Source organism: Callionymus lyra, chromosome 5 (genome assembly GCF_982586985.1).
Source record: "Callionymus lyra chromosome 5, fCalLyr1.hap1.1, whole genome shotgun sequence".
Classification (NCBI taxonomy): domain Eukaryota; kingdom Metazoa; phylum Chordata; class Actinopteri; order Syngnathiformes; family Callionymidae; genus Callionymus; species Callionymus lyra.
In genome coordinates, this window is record NC_141822.1 from 35846039 (window position 1) to 35865086 (window position 19048).

Here is a 19048-nt window from a genome sequence, read left to right on the forward strand (position 1 = left end):
GAGTGAGTGAGTGAGTGAGTGAGTGAGTGAGTGAGTGAGTGAGTGAGTGAGTGAGTGAGTGAGTGAGTGAGTGAGTGAGTGAGTGAGTGAGTGAGTGAGTGAGTGAGTGAGTGAGTGAGTGAGTGAGTGAGTGAGTGAGTGAGTGAGTGAGTGAGTGAGTGAGTGAGTGAGTGAGTGAGTGAGTGAGTGAGTGAGTGAGTGAGTGAGTGAGTGAGTGAGTGAGTGAGTGAGTGAGTGAGTGAGTGAGTGAGTGAGTGAGTGAGTGAGTGAGTGAGTGAGTGAGTGAGTGAGTGAGTGAGTGAGTGTGAGTGTGAGTGTGTGAGTGAGTGAGTGAGTGAGTGAGTGAGTGAGTGAGTGAGTGAGTGAGTGAGTGACATAATCATTCAGAACACACCGTGACAAAAGATACATTCATGCTGTAAGAAATGTACTGTTTCAGTTAATTCAATTATTTAACCCTTGTGTTATCTCCGGGTCAAGGCGACCCCAAGGCCTGAAAACAAAAATGCTTGTGGTATTCCTTGTTTTGTCTCTGGGTCAAGGTGAACGACAAACAATCTCTCGGCTCTCTGGATTTCAAAGCGGCTTCATTTTTTTAAACAAATTTACCTGCGAGACAGTTCTAGTGCCGCCATATCTTGACTGTCCAGATGAGAATCTCCTACAAGAGAGAAAAGACAGACTAGTCAGCTTCAATCAATCTTCAAATAAAAAATACTGTATTTTTTGTAATAATAAACATGAACAACAGAAAACTTAAGTCAAGTCTTTTTTCAACTCGGTGAGGTTCTTTTTAATAAAAAGTGAAAACTATGTCCATGTGTCACAGCGACACTCTCATGACAACATTTTCCATTGTGTCATGTTTCACAACTTCATTAATTCATGGAATAGTGTTTCAGTTAGACGTTTACGTTGCATCATGATGTTTGTAGTTCAAGCACCTATGGAAGCTTTGTTTTCTACTACGTATGTTCCTAACTCCTAATTCATCCGTCATCTCAATGGTTTCATTTGTTTTGTCCCAGATGGCTTTTTGTCAGAAGCTAACATTAGCGCAGTGCGATACCTTGTCAAGTGGGTTCGTATTTGAACTGCAGGTCATGGTGTGTGTATGTTATGAAGGCTTCTAAGCTTCAACCTGACATGAACGCTGCTTGATGACGGGCAAATAATCGAACTCATGCTCCAATAATTGATATTGTTAATAGTTCGATGAAATCTTTTTTTACCCAGACTTAGTGGCTACATCACAGTCCAGTTGTCTTATTTTGGAACCTGGCGAAATAATTACTCACAAACACATGAGGATGTCCTCACCTTTGTCCAGCCGTCCTTCCAGTCTATCCAGGATGCTCATGCTCTTGTCCAGCTGTCCCTTCACCACCTCTCCAATATAGCAGTCCACCTCGCTCGCTTGCAGGAGCTGCTGGAAGGCCTTACTCAGCTCCAGCAGCTGGCCACGCTGCAGATCCCCAAGCCGGCGACTCTCCTTGATCTGCTGCCTGAGCTGTGACAGTTCCCGGGCCTGAGACTGAACCAGAGAGTCCAATCTGTGGCAGGAGAAATAATGAGTGGAGCTGCTCTCAGAAGGACAGAGCGTTCGTGTTGACCTGGCAGGAGACGTGGAGCGGCTTCGGGTCTGCGCGAGCTGCTTGCCGTTTAGGGACTTCTCCGGCTTATCTGGACTCTTCAACTGCTGACCATCCTGGTCTGGATTCTTGCTGCTTGTCAGGTGAGCCCTGCTGGGACTTAGATCACTGGATTTGTTTTCTTGCTGGGTCTTCAGCACCATGGCAGAGTCCTCTGAAACAGCGCAGTCCTCGTAGACTTGAGTGTACTTCAGACAGGCCTGAAAGAAGAAACAAAGTCATCTTAAATTAAAGATGTGGTACAGAGAACACAGACCTTCAGAAAGTGTTCTGGGATCCCATGAGTTAAATAAATTGTGCTCAGATATTCAGATTAAGAGACATTTTGAAAATGAAAATTCCAACCATTGTTCAAATCAGTGGTCCTGATAGTGGCACAATAAGAAGTTGAACTGCTTTCTGAATTTCTTTTTTTCCTGCTAATTATTGAAAAGGACAAGAAACCATGGATTCATTGGGAGAATATTGAGAAGAATCGTCCTCTTAACATCAGATTGTAATAAACTGCACTTTGTAAACACCATCCATCATTTACAAACCATAGAAATTTTCTTAATACTTTTTTTTAAACCATTAGTCTTGCCCCTTACCTCTTCAGTCTGACTGTGATAACATTTTCTTACCACTCCTGCATCACTGGTAACACAGCTATCAAGAGGAGTCTGAAGAAAGGAGATTGAACTTTTGAAAACAAAATGTTGCTTGAAACATTAAGATCATCTACCCAACCTTTAATTAAGTAATACAAAACACATGGGACCACTGTTTTTATTTCATAGAAAATAACAGCATATTTTAGAAGAAGCAAAGAAAAATCTCCTCGTGAAGAGATATTTGATATCATGTTTGTAAAAATTTAAAGAGCTGATCTGTTTACACGCCATTGTTATTGTACTCCTGATTATCACACACAGACTTCAAAAAGAAGATGAGCGAATATAGAAAATATTGCAAGATCACACAAATTGACCAGAACACATTAGAAGAATATACCAGTGAGAACAGAATCCATTATGAAGACATTTGTCAACTGAATTTTAGCCCCTACCTTGGCTGAGCTGAGAGCAGGTGAGCTCGGGTACGGAGTACTGGACGTAGAGTCAAGATTTTCCGTGGAAGAGAAAGTGACATGCTCTTGTTTCAGCAGCGACGGAAGACTTGAAGTACTGCGGCCTGGTCTGATCCTGACCTCAAGATCTGAAAACACATAGGTGCAGGAGTGAAACTGAAGGCAAGTGTCAGCATTGACTGAGTGAGAAGAGGAGGGAAGTGCCCAGAAAGCAGTTTTCAGAAGGTCATGCTTCAGTGCAGTTAAAAGAAAATCATGTGACAACCAGAAGAAAAGGTGCGCAGTATAGGACCCAAACAGAGAACACTGAGACCAAGTTAGGGTTCCAGATGTTCCTCATGCAGAAGCACCACGTCAGAGATTAGTATCTAGTCAGTAGACGTCTGTCTACCTGTGCTACTGCTCTCCTCCCTATCGTTCTCACTCTTGCCACTGGTTTCATAACCAAGGTCCTGCAAATCCACCTGCACGCACTTGTCATCCTGCTCCATAGCTGGCACTGGAGGCGATAGATGTCACATTAGGAAGAGGATCAGAGCTACACCCCAACTCTTTAGGAAGGTCTCATTCATTGACACAGCCAATTTAAAAGGCTAATTTACATATGGTGTGATGTCAGTGTTGTTTGGCATGAAAAAGATTTTATGATACAAAAATAGTTGTCATTGGAAAAACTTTTTGGCTAAACATTTGATTTTTGCTGTGGAAGAAAGGTTATATAAATGTATTTCTAAACATTGAATGTTATATTATCATAAGAATGTTGTAGCACATTTCTATATATTCAAGAGAAGGACAAAGGAGACACATGATACGAACGGTAAAGAAGAGGGTGTTCCTACCCAGGTGTGATGGGGGGGATGTCTCGGTCATATTTGACTGTGCTGAGGCCAATCTCTCCTCCAGACTTTTACAGGCTTTTTTCTTTTCCCTCAGGGCCTTGTGGAGCGTCTCCAGTTGCAGCAGAACACTGGGTGGCAGGCTTTTATCTGTGGAGGTGTGGTCGTCACCCTCAGCCCTCTGTGTCCTCTCTTCTTGTAAGCAAGTTTCCAGCTCAGAGACTTTCCGCCAGTGGGCGCTAAAGAGCTGATACAGGGCACACAGGTTCTGATGGAGTGTTGTCTCTCCAAGCTTTTCCAGCTCTCGTCTCTCTTTCAACCAGGTCAGGAGTTGGTCCAGGTGCTGCTGCAGGTCTGAGCTGGGACTACAAGTGTGAGTGTCATGGGCAAGCAGGGATGTGACGGCAGATTCTGCTGAGCCAAGACAGCTCGAGAGAATATTGTTCAGCTGTTTCAATCTTTGTGTCTCAATTTGATCTTTACCCTTGTTGCGATCACCCAACTCTGTTTGTGATAAACTTTGGCCCCCCCCTGTTTCACCGTGTTGTGCTGCTTCATGTGGCCTCAATCGCTCCTGCAGCTCTGCATCCTGCCTATTCTGCCCGAAAAGTTCTGCTTGTAAGTTCTTTGTACTTTGTACCGGCAGCTCAGTCAATGCATCTTCGCTTACTTCTCTCGACTTTTGGTTGAAAGAAGCCCCTTTCTCTAGCTCCATTTCCAGTTTCGAACAGAGCTCCCTCATTTCTGGATGACTCTCCTCCAGATCCAAGGTCGACAAGGCTTGCTTGGCCATGCTGAGTAGAACAGAGTTCCTGGCGATGAGCTCATCTTTTTCCTGCAGGGCTTTGTGGAGATCCTCACATTTGTTGTGAAGGGAAGCATCAGAAACTCCGGCGTGCAGAGCGAGCCCGTTCTGGCTGTCCAAGCTACATGCAGTCAGGTAAGCTATCGTGTTTTTCTGAGCTTGTAATTCTTCAGTGAATCTGCAGCTGAGATCCTCATTCTCCCTTAGCTGCTCCCTCAGCTCATGGATCACGGAGTCCTTCTCCTGGCACTCCTGTAAGAGGAGCCCCAGCTGGTTGAAGGAACATTGACCCTCTGTGGTGTCTGAACCATGATCAAACTCCACAGAACTGACGCTTGGACACTCATCCCTGCTCTGATCAGAGCATTGATCCAACGCTCTGAGCCTCACTGGGATGGGCAGACCTGACTTTAATTCGCTCTAAGAAAAGAAATTAAGCAGAAATGTAACAAAGAAGCAACAAATACAGAGTTACAGGAACCCAATTTATATAGACATGGTTTGGAGGAATGTCACTAATATGAAATAGTGTTTTTTATTCTACAAATTTAAAAATTAAAAACTAGTAGATAAGATAAGATAATTTCAGTGTTAAATAGTGTTGGTTTACATAACATGTTAAAATATGATGTTGACATAGCTCACCCGAGACTTTGTCGCCTTCTTGGCGACAGATTGGAGTTTGGCTTGTAGACATTTCTTATCTTGAGGGTTTTTTTTGGTGTTGGTCCTTTTTTCTGATCTTGCATTGGAGGTCTTCTGTCCACCGACAGCAGCTTGACTCTGCAACATTTCCCCACTCTGTTTCCACTCAGTACGCCCATCACTACTGTTGGCTGACATATCCGTGCTCTCCTCTTTGCGCTCTGTGGAATTCTGCTCCTTTAGCAAACCCTGGAGCGCCATTTTCTCTGAGCGAAGTTTTTGCATCTCCTCCCTGAGAGAACAAACACATCATAAGTAAAAGTCTGTTGTTGGCTGTAACACAGCATCATACCATTTTGTTTTATTACATCTATAAAATGCATCTTTTTACAAATAAAATGCCTTCCTTTTTAGACATTTGACAACTCCAACAGTTCAATGAGAAAAGCAAATAAGTCAATATACCTCATTTAATTTACAAATAAAGACAGGAAATCCCTACATCCATTTCTTTTTCGGTTTATATTGATAAACAATTTTGATTCTAACAATTTTTGTATTTTTAAATGTTCTCTGTGAAAACAACTTCAGCCGACCAGATCTTTGAAGGTTCTATACCAGGAGGTTGTGGTGAAGAGCTGAGCTAAAGAGCACTGTTTGAACCACTGGTTCATAAGTTATATAAAGTGCATTAATGGGACGAAAGTTTGACCAAAAAGAAGCCAGAAACCAACCTTAGCTGCAACAGTGACTCCACACCAAGATCAGCCTTCAAAGAATCAAGTTCCAGTGAATTGATCATGGGCCAGGACTCTCCAGTGTGCACGGTGTTACTGCCAGAGTGAACGTGTTCTCTACTGTGGCTGAGGCCGCTGTCCAAGCTCTCGTTAGTCAACACCTTTCCAGAGAGGTTCTGAAAAATATAACAATTTACAAACAAAATATCTTAACTCAACATAGGTAAAAAACGCAAGCACTTAAGAACTGAGCTTTAAAATAATATGAAGACACATTAAAACGGGCTAAACATGAATACCATTTATAACTGACATTTAGAATTAATTTCCTAAATACTTTATTACTTTATTAATACAGGCACTGAAATAATTTGAATATTCTAAATGAAAGAATCTCGCAAATTTAAATTAGTGAAAAAGGCTTACGTTTTCATGCTAAATCATGTAAACATCTGATTACTGCAGAAAACAATGTCACAGAAAAGTGATGAAACTGTTTATTTTATACGTTATTAGTATGAATGGCCTGAGGTTTATGGAATCAAACTATGAAAAGATGTGGAAAAAACAAACATACACTTTTTACAAATTTTATAAGTTTAAAATATACATTTTCCCAATATGCAGCATGTAAGTTTGAATTTCTTTTTCTTCTATAAACAGCATTGCAAAGGGTTTTGTCACCCATTTTGCACAACAAATGAAAAAACCCAACAGATGTTACCACTTCAAGAGGTCATGAACATCTTACCTGGTCCAGTTTATTGCGCTGGTGGCTGGTTCTGGGGACCAGAGTGTCCTGGCGTGTCTGCTCTAGCTGCTAGAGTAATGGGATGGAAGGCGAGTATGACAAAAATGGCTCAATAAAAGAAAACAGAATGATGAAACAGAAGACATGACAACAGCAGAATGGTGTGACGTGTCTAATGTGGTGTGGCCAAGATCGTTTCACACAGAGATAGGAGACAAACACAGGGAAACGTTAGGAAAGGTGAAGAAAGGAGTAGAAGATTCTCTACTACAAACACTTGTTAGATATACAACTAAACAGACTTTAGAGATAAAGGTGAAGATAAGGTCACAAAGGAACTACCAGCTGTGAAGGTTAGAAATGATTTACTGCAAGTAAGCTAAATGGCAACAGGTTAGAGCTCAACATTTCTACTGACCTCTTTCAAAAAGCTGCTCCTGGACCCATGTGTCCAACTGTTCTGGTTATCATTATTTAGAGCCTCAAGTCGTTTTATCTTTTGTTTCAGCTCCAAAACCTGAAAAAATTGAAACAATGCTTAACCATAATCATTAAAATGATGCATATCTTTCTTCTTCTTTTCCTTTCGGCTGCTCCCTCCAGGAGTCGCCACAGAGAATCAACCTCCTCCATCTAAACCTGTTCTCTGTATCCCCCTCTCTCACACCAACCAACTTCATGTCCTCTTTTACTACATCCATCAATCTTCTCTTTGGTCTTCCTCTAGAAGTCCTGCCTGGCAGCTCCAATCCCAGAATCCTTCTACCAATATGCTCACTATCCCTCCTCTGTACACGACTCAACATAACATGTGTTGAGGTTCTTTTTTGGTAGACCCACAGTAGCCCAATTTCCATTGTTGCCCTGTAGGTTATCAGCACCAATGGCGGTCGTTGTTAACCCTTGCCTCGACCAATCCGGTATGGAAGTCATGGTTGTGATTCGCATATTTGGTTTTGGCAAAGATTTTACGTCGGATGCCGTTTCTGAAACAACCCTCTGCATTTATCTTGGCTTGGGACCGGCTTAAAAAGACACTGGCTTGTGACCCCTTAAGGCTGCATTCATTAAAATGATGCACATGCTTATTCTTTTTTACCCCCCAAAATATATTTTAAGAAAAAATGACCTAAATATAATTTTGACAAGTTCTGTTAGCTGTTCTTGTAATATTTATGCTAGCTTTAATACTAGCCCAGTATGAAAAAAATAACAAATCATAACAAATTAATAATAATAATAATCTTAAAAGAGAGAGGGAAGAGATTAAGTACAGGTATAGTACAGCATAGCATTGCAATTGCTGAAAGGAGCTTAATATTCGGAAATCATCATTTTATGTACATATGGTATTTAAAGAGAAAAAAATATATATTTTTAATGGATGTCTTGTGTCCCCTTACATATAAATAAGTAGCCAAATATCCCAAAACGTGTATAAAAACTTAAAAACTTTATATAATGCATATAATTTATTCAAAATTGGACATTAGAATTTCCAAACTCATGATTACAACCTTTAATCCCGTCATTGGCATCCAAAAATCACACAACATGTACTGTACCATTTTTTGAAGCTCCTGAGCAGAAAGCAGAGACAAGCTGTCGTCCTGGTCGTCACCCAAGCAGATGCTCATGTAAGAGGTCTGATCACCGATGGGGCTTGAAGTGTCTCCTTTAGAAAAAAAAAACAAGTGTTGAAACTCTTTTGAATTATTTTATAAAATGGACTTACCAGCATCATTGGCCCCTCCGACTCCTCCACTGTGGTTCTGCATGGCTCCTAGACGGGCCTGCAAGGAGGTGTTCCAGCGATGTGCGTCTTCCAACTGATGCCTCATACCTTCAAGCTCTTTAAGATCTGACCCAAAAAAAACACAAATAGAAGAAATAGGCATGTATTGTTACTGATATGAATGCTGAAAAAAAACACATAAAAATAGCAATTCACTTTTAAAGAAAGGCTGAATTATCCACATGACAAACATTGACACGCATCCGATTTCTATATATATATATATATATATATCGAAAACCTATGCAAAATATTAAAAAAAAAGCTAAATGGGGCAGTTTCGCTTAATTTTATATTTATTTAAATGTAACTACTTTTTTAAATGTTCAACAAATGATTAAAAAATATTTTTTTAATGCCAATTTGATTTCTAGGAATTAAAGAGACCACATATGCACAGGCCAATGTAAGATTAAAGTAGGATTATTTAGAAAAAAATATGCATTATTTTCACTCTGACAAATGGACGAAAGACATTTTACACTTTTTACATTTGACTTTCAACTGAAAAATAACAGATTGGTTTCTAGATGCTTAATTTAAAACATTGGGTTGTTATCATTTATTATTATTAATAAGAGAGTTTTAGATTATTCATTTTATGTTGATGGTAATTCTAATAAATTATAATACAATGAATATTGTTTACAAACTAATTGAAAGTCAGAAAATCAGAACTAACTTGTGTGTAAAATGTGAACAGCCTGCTCATGAGCCGTTTAAATTCAAGAATGCACTAAACTGAAATTTGAAAAATTTAGTTAAATTAGTTAACATTCAGCAGGTTTAAAATTCATGTTCATGAATAATTTATTCACGTAAATTCATTCAATAGATTACATGACAATGTTTAAAAAAAAAACATAAGAGTATAGGGTAATAAATGTCTAAAATAACAAAATATATAACAATTGTCAGGTATATTTCCTGAAAGAGAGGTTTCCTCAATAATGTCAGCAGGTGATAATTTACTCCTTATTTGACTTAAGTGTTTCTTTTGTGCGTTAATTAGTCTCAAGTATCAGTCAAATCATTTACTTCTACCCAAGATATGGTTCTATGTTCTACAAAGGCAAGATTATTGGACCACGGTTAAGTAAGCTTGACATTAAATATTCCCTGCTTCTGCGACACGCCTCAAATGAGATCACCTGAACAGGTAGAAGGTCTAAGAGCTTCTTTAACTACAGCGATTCATCTGTTAGAATCAGATTAAATAGTCGTATAGGATAGTAATGTTGGAGGACTAATCTGAAACATCCCTGCATTTTGACTATCCTGTCACAACAAATAAAACTTTTTTCTGAACTTCACTTCACCCAAAATAATGATATGGTGATCATTGTCTATTCGTGGATGGAGACTGACACCAATTACTCATTACTATGAGCTGTTGTCACTTTCTGAATTCATCATATAAACATGTTTACGATCCTGTTGAGTGAGGTTCATGAATCCAGAGTAGATTTCTCGTAGCCGAGACCTTTATGGAAAAATCTGCGTTTGGGATTTACTCATGCTTCATAAATGAAACTCAGTGTGCATATATTCATCAAAACGGATCTGACATGGACGGAACAGGCTCACAACTGACCAATTTTCATACCAGATGCAGATGAGACTGCTCTTTACAGAACACATGACATGATCACATGGCCCTCCTTCATAATTACATTAACTCATTTGCGGTTTGTGACAGATTGAGATGAGAGTAATCTTCTTTTTGAAATCCATCTCTTGCCTTCTTTAAGTCATTATAAAATGGGATTCTGTATGTGACTAATTGATGTGACAGATGGTTGGATTAGGAGAGAATGTGATGGTGGTTATGTGATTAAACAACAAAAAAGCTTTTTAATTGCACAGACAGTGAGCGAAGAGTGAGGAACAAAACAAGACAAACATGTATTCAGTCTTTTTATTAAAAGGACAGACAAGTGGAGAAAGGTAGATGATTCAACATGCAAGTGGGAATGTGATGATAGATTTGAAGGGTTAAAGAGAGAAGAGAAATGTTGACTTGATGTTGATGAAGGGATGAGGGAAAAACAAAAATGTTCATTCATTATCACAGTAGACAAAGAGCTAAACAGAAAAGGTGCGTGTCAAGTGGATTTGCAGTTGCTGCTGAGATGATGATTGTAAAGTTTATATCCATAGATGATGATTCAAGATTTAAACTGGATAAGAAAATACAACGAGTAACCAGACGACAGCTAAGAACCAGTGTAATAATACAAGTGTATATAATATCAATAGTTAAGGTCTGCAGTTTTCTTGTATTTACTTTCTTGTAACAGACCATAGTTTGAAAGCTAGTGTGAATGCACTGCACCTTCTCTGACTCGGGTTATCTCCCTCTCCATGTCGTTCCTGAGCACCTCATTAGCCTTGATGCTCTCCTCCAGTTGCTGGCGCAGAAGCTGCACCGCCGTCAGCTCCAGTTGCAGTGCATGGAGGCGCTGCACACTGCAAAGCATTTACAAAAACTCAATTAAGTCTACAATAAGTTGGGAAAACAGCAGATCAAGAAAGCGTGCTCACCTGTCCTGCTCTTTCACAGCTCGGACCAGGTTGCTGTAGAGGTGTTGCTCTGCTCTCAAGGCTTTGTGTAGAGTAGTGTGTTCCTGCTGAAAGTCTACAATGGGAGCTAATGCCTGGAGGACAGGGAAAATTATTTTAAACAAGTTTTATATTGAAGTTACGTTCTTCTTTCACAAGCACAGATAGAACCTTAACTTTTTCCTAGCAAGTTTTCCAATGTCCGCTTGATTATCAGATGAACCAGCTTAGCACTACCCAGGAATTTCATTCAAAAACCCTTCTTACTCAATATGCACAATTATATCTAATATTAATTTTGTTTGGGAGCTATCAGTATATTCATGACCACCAATAAAATAAAACCCAGTCTAAAAGCAGAGAAGTGTGTCATTAAGCATGTGAAATTGTCATTACTTTAGCCCAGGGGTGGGAAAACTCGGTCCTCAAGGGCCGCAGTGGATGCCGGTTTTTGTTCCAACCAATCAAGAGGACACCTTTTGACCAATCAGGAGTCTTAAGGAGTGTAATCAGTTGATTGTCAGTTGATTGTCAGTCTGGTGTTGCTCGTTGAAACTTGAAGCTGAAACTTCATTGGTTAATTTGTGCACACTTGATCGGTTTGAACAAAAGCCTGCACCCACGCCGGCCCTTGAGGACCGAGTTTGCCCACCCCTGCTCTAGCCTGTAGCATTTCTTCCGTAGAACTACCCAAACACAGACAGGAAAAAAGTTGTGAGCTGAGGCTCTGTGTATATTAACTCTGTGCAATTATAAAAATACATCCAACAGAAATTTAACTGAAATCTATGCAGAGGAAAAAAAAGAAAAAAATCCTATTGGTCAAGGTTACATTTGATTGGTCTGCACTGATCGTTGAGTTTTCTCTCTGAGTAACAGAGGGCAGTGAAGCTCCCACACTGCTGCCATGGACCCGTTGTTGCAGCTCATAGTCCCCTTGCTGACCAAGGCGTTGGGTAAGGTCCTGATCAGAGACACGTGATTTAACTTGAGGAAACAGATATTTTAATGTTGGGTGCTTTTATTATCTTACATCAATGATTTCATCTTTGGTCTTCAAGGTTGCTGTCAGGGACTTAACATCGGCGGCATAGGCTTGGCCTTGACCTTCCAGTTGGGAGAGCAGAGACTGCAACTCTGTTAAAGATTTCTATACATGGAAGAGTGCGGATGAAAATTGAAAATCAAAGCTTAAACACATTCCTTTACTGTTAACTGACTGACCTTTAGTTCACCCTCTCTCTTCAGAAAATTGTTAAGTTCCTCAGCTTTCTGCTCCAGTTCAGTCTTTAGCAGAACCACTGTCTTGTTGTGGAAAGACACATTCTGCACTTGTTCGCCACTCGTCCACCGGAACAACTCAGCTGAAAGGCAAAGAAGAGAGGAACATTCAGTTCTGCAACACTTTGGCTCTCATTAATCAAACCTGAGTGGGACAAATGTGTGTTAAACTTTAGGCAGGATATTAACAAGATTTTGTCATTTATCAATATTTTAGTGGCTGCAATATTGTTTGTGTAAATTCAAGAATGCTAAAATAATGTTTGTCACCATTGGAAATTAACAATATAATTCAAAATGCGCTTTTTTTATGTAAACAATCTGAGCATGCCTTTGATGAGTGATTTGAACAAAACAAAAAGTCACTACTTGCACTAGACAATACAGTATTTTTTTGCCTCCAATAATAACAGTCAAAATTAAAATCTGTTTCTTAAATTTGTGTTTCTTAAATTATTTCAATCCCCGCTGGGGAAAGTTTAGTTTCTCTCACCGTTTGTGTCATGTCTGAGAAGTAGACATGATCATGATCTCCTCCTTATATGGTGATGATTCTCTATTGAGGGGCTGAGATTTAGGGTAATTACTCATAATCATCATCTGCCCTCACTTTTGGGATTCATAAAATATACATGCGTTTACGACCCAAGTGGGTCATTTCTGTGAAGGGATTTACACCTTGAGACTTTTTGACTATAGTTCTCACCTTCACTGTGTTCCAGCCTCTCCTGCATGATCTGGAGGGTTTTTCTTAACTCCAAGACATCTTCCAGCTCACCCCTCTGTTTCACCTCTGCCAAGTACTGGTCTCTCTCCTCACCACGCTGAAGAAGCTTCTGCAGAAATATGAATGTTGATGTCTCTTAACAGCTAATGGTCAGTATGAGACCAGGGTTCTGATGGACTCACGTTGATGAGGCTGTCCTTCTCTTCAAGCATGGCTTTGAGTGCTGCCGTTTCCAGACATCCCTCCTGAGCATTGGTGGAGTTTTGCTTCCCTGCGGTGAAAAGCTGCTGTTGTCTTTCAGAAAGCTGCCTCCTCAAATCCTGGATCTCCAGTGAGCGCTTGGACAGCATGCGGTTGTAGTGCTCAGCCGACTCCTTCACACATATGGATGGATGATATCATTGTCACTCAAATCACATACATCTACATGTTACATTTTAATAACTCAAGGTTCTACCCAGTCATTAAATATTTCGGAACAGGTTCTAATACCTCTTCCAAGGAGGTATTCTTTGTCTGCATCTATTTGTTCAACTCAAAACCAGATAATATTTCGGTAAGGTTTAATATGAATTAACAGATGTTCAATATTAATATCAGATTGTATAGTATCTTGAGATAACTTTGTTATGATAAGACACTTTAAATAAAATTGAATTGAATTGAATTGAATAGACTTGTCAATCACTTGCAGGACTTAAGGGCAAGAATCACTAAAATAAACCATCTCTAATGTAATCATCATTCAAAAAATTGCCAGATAAAATAAGCAGGAGCCAAGAAGGCTTCCAAGACAACAGCTGTTGTTTGCACAGTAAGTAATGAAAAAAAAAAGGGAGAGTTTTAAGTTAAATATCATTATAAATATTCATTATGTGTTTTTCTTGTAAACTGGTTTCAGACCTTCAGCAGTTGGTCTTTGCTGCTTATCGTGGCTAGCAGTCCTTCCACAGCACTCTCATTGTCGGATACCAGCCTTTCTCTCGCCTTCACCGCCTCGGATAACATGGCCTCTGTGACCTTTAACCGCTGGCCCATCTGCTCTGCCAAGTAGTCAGTTTGACTCTGTGTCTGGCTGAGCATAGATACTGACAGCTCCTGAAGACAAATGTTGCCAGACCACATTTTAAACTGCTGTTTACATGCAATAATAAAAATCATCTAAACAAACCACAAACCTCCAAATCTTTTGTCTTTCCATTCAGAGACTGTTGCAACTGGCTGATGATGGAGTCTTTCTCTCTCAATGCTCTGTTCAGGTTCTCTTCTAAGTCATGTTTGGCTCTTTGCAGGTTCTTGAGTGTGTTTGCAAGGTGTTGTATCTCCACATCCTTCTCCTTGATCGTGCTGTCGAAGCTCTGACAAGAGAGAGAGTCATGAGTGCATTTCAACCACAGATTATACCAATCTTGACTCACATTGATGGTCTCCTCGTTGTGAGAAAGGATGTTATTAAGCCTTTCTAGATCTCGTTCCCTTTCTCGTAGGGAGAGCTGAAGCTGGTGGATTTCATTGTCCTTCTCCTCAATTACAGCAAACCTGTCATCCAGGGCTTGCTGCAGCAGAGCAAAAAGATTTGTTAACTAAATGTACAAAAATGCCAGAACCAGCCAGGTAGGTAATTTAATGTTGCCCATCAGAACATTAAATACTTGAAAAATCAATATATCAATATAATTTTGGCTTGACCGCCCCTTTAATAATCATAGCCTCTTTGGTTACATTTTTTGCTCTTCCCTGATCCATGTTAACATAGCAAGTCGTTGTGCACACCTCAAGAGCTTTCTCCTTTTCCTTTAGCCTTTGTCGAAGCTTTGAGAGCATGTTATTTCCTGCAGGGCTTTTGTTTTGCTCAAAGTCCCGCACCATGTTGATGTACTCCTGAAGGCAGAAATGGATATGCATTGCATTCAAAATTTGAGAATAAGATTTATTGTCAGTTGAGGTTTTGAGTACCTGGAGCTGCTGCTCCTTTTCAGCCAGGTTGGAAATCAACCGCTGGATGGTGACTTCGTGGGCCTGTAATTTTCTTTTTGTCTGGTCCAGCACCTCTTGGTATTGAAGCTCCAGAGATGTCTCCCTCTCCCTGATCTCACCACTCATCTTTTTTAGCTGATTGTTCAAATCCTGAGGGCAGAAAGAAATAAGAAGTAAACACAGATACAGGATTACAACGCTCTACAAGGATCTTACATTCAGTGCCTTGTCTCCTTTTTTCTTTTGCTGCTGCATGTCCTCCAGTTCCACCTCCAGCTGCTCCTTCGCCTTCTGCATGTCTGCCAGCTCCTCCTCTCTCCTGTCCAAGGTGCGCTGAAGCTTTTGTGCTTCCAGCATCTTGGAGTGGTGATTATTCTGAAGCTGGGCCAGCTCTGTTTGCTTCGCCATGAGCAAATTTTGATGCTCTTCCACACCCTGAAAAAAAACCTTACATATTTAACTTTCCAGTGATATACACTTGGCATGGTAAACATTCTAGGAAACCAGTGTCAGTTCCAGTTAATACTTTTTTTTTTATGTATTAAGTATTTCTTAAAATGCAATGTGGGTGAAATGTTTGCTAGAAGGGAGTTGAGGCAGAATTACTTTTTCTTTTGCAGTTTAATATATATATATTTTTTTCTGCTGGTACATAACCTGAATGTATAACATGTTTAGGTATACAATGCAAATAAATGCAATATTTGAAATTCTTGAGTCATTTTCTTTGCAGAATAATGGATGACAAGACTTTTTGACGTTTGACAGTATTCACATTGATTTTTGTATTCGTTGTTTGTGTTTAGTTAGACTCGTTACATTTAAAATAAATAAATATCGCATTAATAAAGATATGGAAATTCTTGACACCAATATCAAATATCGCGCTTGCACAAGCCCTAAAATATATATATATATATATATATATATATATATATATATATCAAATAAAATGAACTCATCACCTAAATTGATTCAATAGTATCTTCATTTTACAGACATGTAGAAATTGTTCAGGTCATTGAAAAAATGTGTCACAAAAAACAAGTATATTTATAAATTAGTTTAGTTGAAATTAGTTAAAGAAGGTAACATTTTAAATCAAAATAATCAGAATGAGACAAAGGCATATCTCCTTTGTCAATTGTCCTCCATTGAAAGATAAAACAGAAAAATGACAGACAATTCATGCACGTCCTAATTAAGGGACTTTACTTGCCTGGTATTTTTGAAGTTGGGCTTTGTGGACCGACTCCCTTGTTTTGGTCAGAGCATCGTCCCGATCTTCAATTTCATGACACAATTCTGCCATCTGTGCAAACAAATGGGACAAAGGGTGAAAGGATAGCTTGCGCTCCTTCACTCACCCTTGTCTAACCTCCTTCTCTTTTTCTTTAAGGACTTGAGTGAGACCCTGGATCATCTTGTCTCGCTTCAGAGCGTTTTTTTTCTCAGAGTTGAGCTCATTTTCCTTTTCTTCCAACTTTCCTGATAAGCTCTGCTGACGCAAGATAAGTTTGTGTTTAAAAGTCTAAGCAGAAAGAAGATTAAGAGTAAGATTGTACCTTTTGTGTTTCGTCTAGTGTTTTTTTCAGGTCCTCAATGGTACGTTTAGTCTGGATCAGTTCTTCATCCAATAGCTTATTGACCATTTCTAAGTGATGAAAGTCAGTCTGCTTCTGGAAAAGACAACACAAACATGACATAAAAGGAATCCCACAGCGCAGGAGGTTATTTTCATCTACCTCCACACTAATGGAGGCGTACTCGTCGTCAAATTCCTCTGACAGAACCTGAAGAGGTTTCAGCTCTGCCTCTTTAGGCCTGCGCTTGCTCCAGAGGTTCAGCTGCCCAGCAGCGAGCACTTTTAAAACTGGGATGCGGCTCCCCGCAGGGGCTGACAGTCTCTGCCTGGTGATACAGTGCAGAATTTGGTTCAGGTCTGACAGTACAGAGGGTTGATTTAAGGAATGTCTGGGGAGCGCACCAGCGAGAGCTTTTCCTCGGTTTGCTAACACCTTAGCGTCCTTGATGAATTTGGGTGAGCGACCACGAGGAGGATCACAGGCAAACTCTCGATTTAGGAACTGGAGTGATGTTGATCGATCCCTGATTCTTGGCAGCGTGCCCTTACGGTGAACAAGATCAAGGTACAGGCTTTGCGAGCGGTGACGTGAGCCATGGAAGCATTTCATGGAGGTGTCAAAGCCTACAGACGAGCCGGACCTGCTGACTTTGAAGCCAAAACGTCCCATCAAACCCCCTTTAGCAGCGATCCTGTCCAGACTTACACATCTTCTCATGCGGCTCTTGGAGTGACTGTCTCCAGTGTCACTGAAACATGGTTCTTCAGAGGCCAGCTCATCCAAACTGCCCATTATAGCGGACCTGAGCGAACCTTTCAGATGCGTTTCACTCCTGTTGGGTCTCTGGTTGTTTTTGTGGTAGACATGGATGATGCACTGGATCAGGTGCGCTTTTTCAGCTTGAAGCTTCTGAATTGTGACGCCGTGCTCATCCTGCAGCTGGCGGATGTTGATGTCACACTGAACCACCTTTTCCAGCTGGAACACGCACTTCCCACAGATAAACTCACCGCGGCCATCACGAGTCACCTCACAGCCGAGCACGTGCGACAGAATGACTTGTAGCTTTCGCTTTGCAGATGAGCTGAAGATCCAGCGACATTGACTCCCCACCAGACGACCACCGCAGATGCGACATGGGTCTTTCATGGTGCCGTCGATTGTCAATCCCTTCCAAAAGTATCCTTAGGAGCAAACATTCCCTTTAGCACCTCTAGTCAGCCAACCGTTGGAGCGCAATCTCTCAGTTTTCACCTGCCACATCAGAGGGAGAACCAGAGGATGTAGACTCTAAGCCTTAAGCCTTTAATAATCCCTGCTCCCGCCTATCGTTCACTCTCTGCCTCCTATTCCATCAGATCTAATCCTTGTATAATGACGCAGTAATTTGTGTTGCAGAAATTGCCAAACATCCCTGGAAAACCTTGCAAAGATGGCTGACGTGTGAACAAGGGTCTTCTCCAGTATTTCACCAGGTACAATAACACATGAGCGTTTTATCCATGCTTTCTGAATTCCAATTTGTGATGGACCTCAGTCATTAAATCCACTAATCTCAAAGACCTTTGATGTTATATAAATAGAGAAATTCCCAACATTAACATCCAGAATTTTGGAGAGGCATTCTATTTTTACACTGACGGGAATAAAAGTTTCAGGTGAACTTTCTCCAGACTGGCTGATAATCCAGTCTTAACATTGACCTATGAGAAGACTTCATAATGAGATAAACACCACAAGCTTATAGGTTCACGGTCACTGCAGCATCAAGTTGTAGCTAGAGTGGAGCAGATTTGTCAGTTGTGGACGGATTGTGCCACTTTCACTATATTTTCAATTAATGCTTTATTGATGATTTAACATGCATCTTCAAATAAATATTACTAATTTCTATGGAATTTAATAAACATCATCAGCGTAGTTAGGCTGTTAGTTGTCAGTTGGTTTTTCCTGTCAGTTTTTCAGTATTCATAAGAGAAAATACCCTCTCACATTTAGCGGTGTTGATGGGGAAGGTTAACAGCAGAATATGTTCCCTTTTCCTGAGGACACCAGGTCACCCTGTGATACATATCTTGTTTATTTTTGGATACCTATCTAAACTTATGAACAGACATAATACATGCACTTCAAATACTTTGAAAGGTGTGGTGTAAACACATATGTATAAGTCAATAATAAATCACACCTTTTTCCTCCAAGGACCTTCACCTTACCGTGGTGGGGGAGTTTGTGTATCACAATGATTCAGGGAGCTATTTTGCCGGGAAAGCCTGGTACTGAGTGATTAGGCTCCTAGTATACCTGGAGCCAGGTGTGGGTGCTGGGCCTGGCAGTGACCGCCTGCTGGCCGGGTGACCCGCGTAACCGGAATGAAGTGCGCAGACATTCCATCCATTCCATCCATTCCATCCCATGGGCTCTCCACCTGTGAGAAACATCTCAGGAGTCGGCTGCGCTGCCAACTGGGTGGCAGTGGAAACAGGGAGCCTCGGCGTACGAGGCCTGGTCTGTATCGGCTGGCTCTGGGGACGTGGAACGTCACCTCTTTGTGGGGTAAGGAGCCTGAGTTGGTGTGGGAGATGGAGCGTTACCAGTTGGATCTGGTGTGGCTCACCTCCA

At 40.6% G+C, this 19048-nt stretch overlaps 1 protein-coding gene across 9 annotated transcripts in view; it reads right to left on the bottom strand.

Annotated features, from left to right (window-relative positions):
- cdk5rap2 (CDK5 regulatory subunit associated protein 2) overlaps positions 1 to 19048 on the bottom strand; it is a 39169-nt gene that overhangs the window by 10224 nt on the left and 9897 nt on the right. For 3 of the 9 annotated variants that reach the window (XM_087792198.1, XM_087792200.1, XM_087792197.1), the window contains exons 1-29: positions 16406 to 17614; positions 16219 to 16338; positions 16060 to 16152; positions 15057 to 15275; positions 14820 to 14990; positions 14637 to 14744; positions 14282 to 14419; positions 14042 to 14221; positions 13767 to 13961; positions 13046 to 13237; positions 12843 to 12972; positions 12080 to 12219; positions 11889 to 12005; positions 11688 to 11819; positions 10838 to 10950; positions 10629 to 10762; positions 8234 to 8359; positions 8064 to 8173; positions 6917 to 7015; positions 6499 to 6567; positions 5745 to 5923; positions 5011 to 5302; positions 3564 to 4785; positions 3113 to 3220; positions 2701 to 2849; positions 2243 to 2314; positions 1614 to 1852; positions 1321 to 1553; positions 610 to 661 (exon numbers count right to left, since the gene is read on the bottom strand). In XM_087792198.1, the coding sequence (XP_087648324.1) occupies positions 610 to 661; positions 1321 to 1553; positions 1614 to 1852; positions 2243 to 2314; positions 2701 to 2849; positions 3113 to 3220; positions 3564 to 4785; positions 5011 to 5302; positions 5745 to 5923; positions 6499 to 6567; positions 6917 to 7015; positions 8064 to 8173; positions 8234 to 8359; positions 10629 to 10762; positions 10838 to 10950; positions 11688 to 11819; positions 11889 to 12005; positions 12080 to 12219; positions 12843 to 12972; positions 13046 to 13237; positions 13767 to 13961; positions 14042 to 14221; positions 14282 to 14419; positions 14637 to 14744; positions 14820 to 14990; positions 15057 to 15275; positions 16060 to 16152; positions 16219 to 16338; positions 16406 to 17575 (6302 nt within the window). In that variant the 5' untranslated portion in view covers positions 17576 to 17614. Of the gene's footprint in view, positions 1 to 609; positions 662 to 1320; positions 1554 to 1613; positions 1853 to 2242; positions 2315 to 2700; positions 2850 to 3112; positions 3221 to 3563; positions 4786 to 5010; positions 5303 to 5744; positions 5924 to 6498; positions 6568 to 6916; positions 7016 to 8063; positions 8174 to 8233; positions 8360 to 10628; positions 10763 to 10837; positions 10951 to 11687; positions 11820 to 11888; positions 12006 to 12079; positions 12220 to 12842; positions 12973 to 13045; positions 13238 to 13766; positions 13962 to 14041; positions 14222 to 14281; positions 14420 to 14636; positions 14745 to 14819; positions 14991 to 15056; positions 15276 to 16059; positions 16153 to 16218; positions 16339 to 16405; positions 17615 to 19048 lie in introns of those variants that run through there. The other 6 variants (XM_087792204.1, XM_087792206.1, XM_087792205.1 and 3 more) reach the window with 5 other exon arrangements.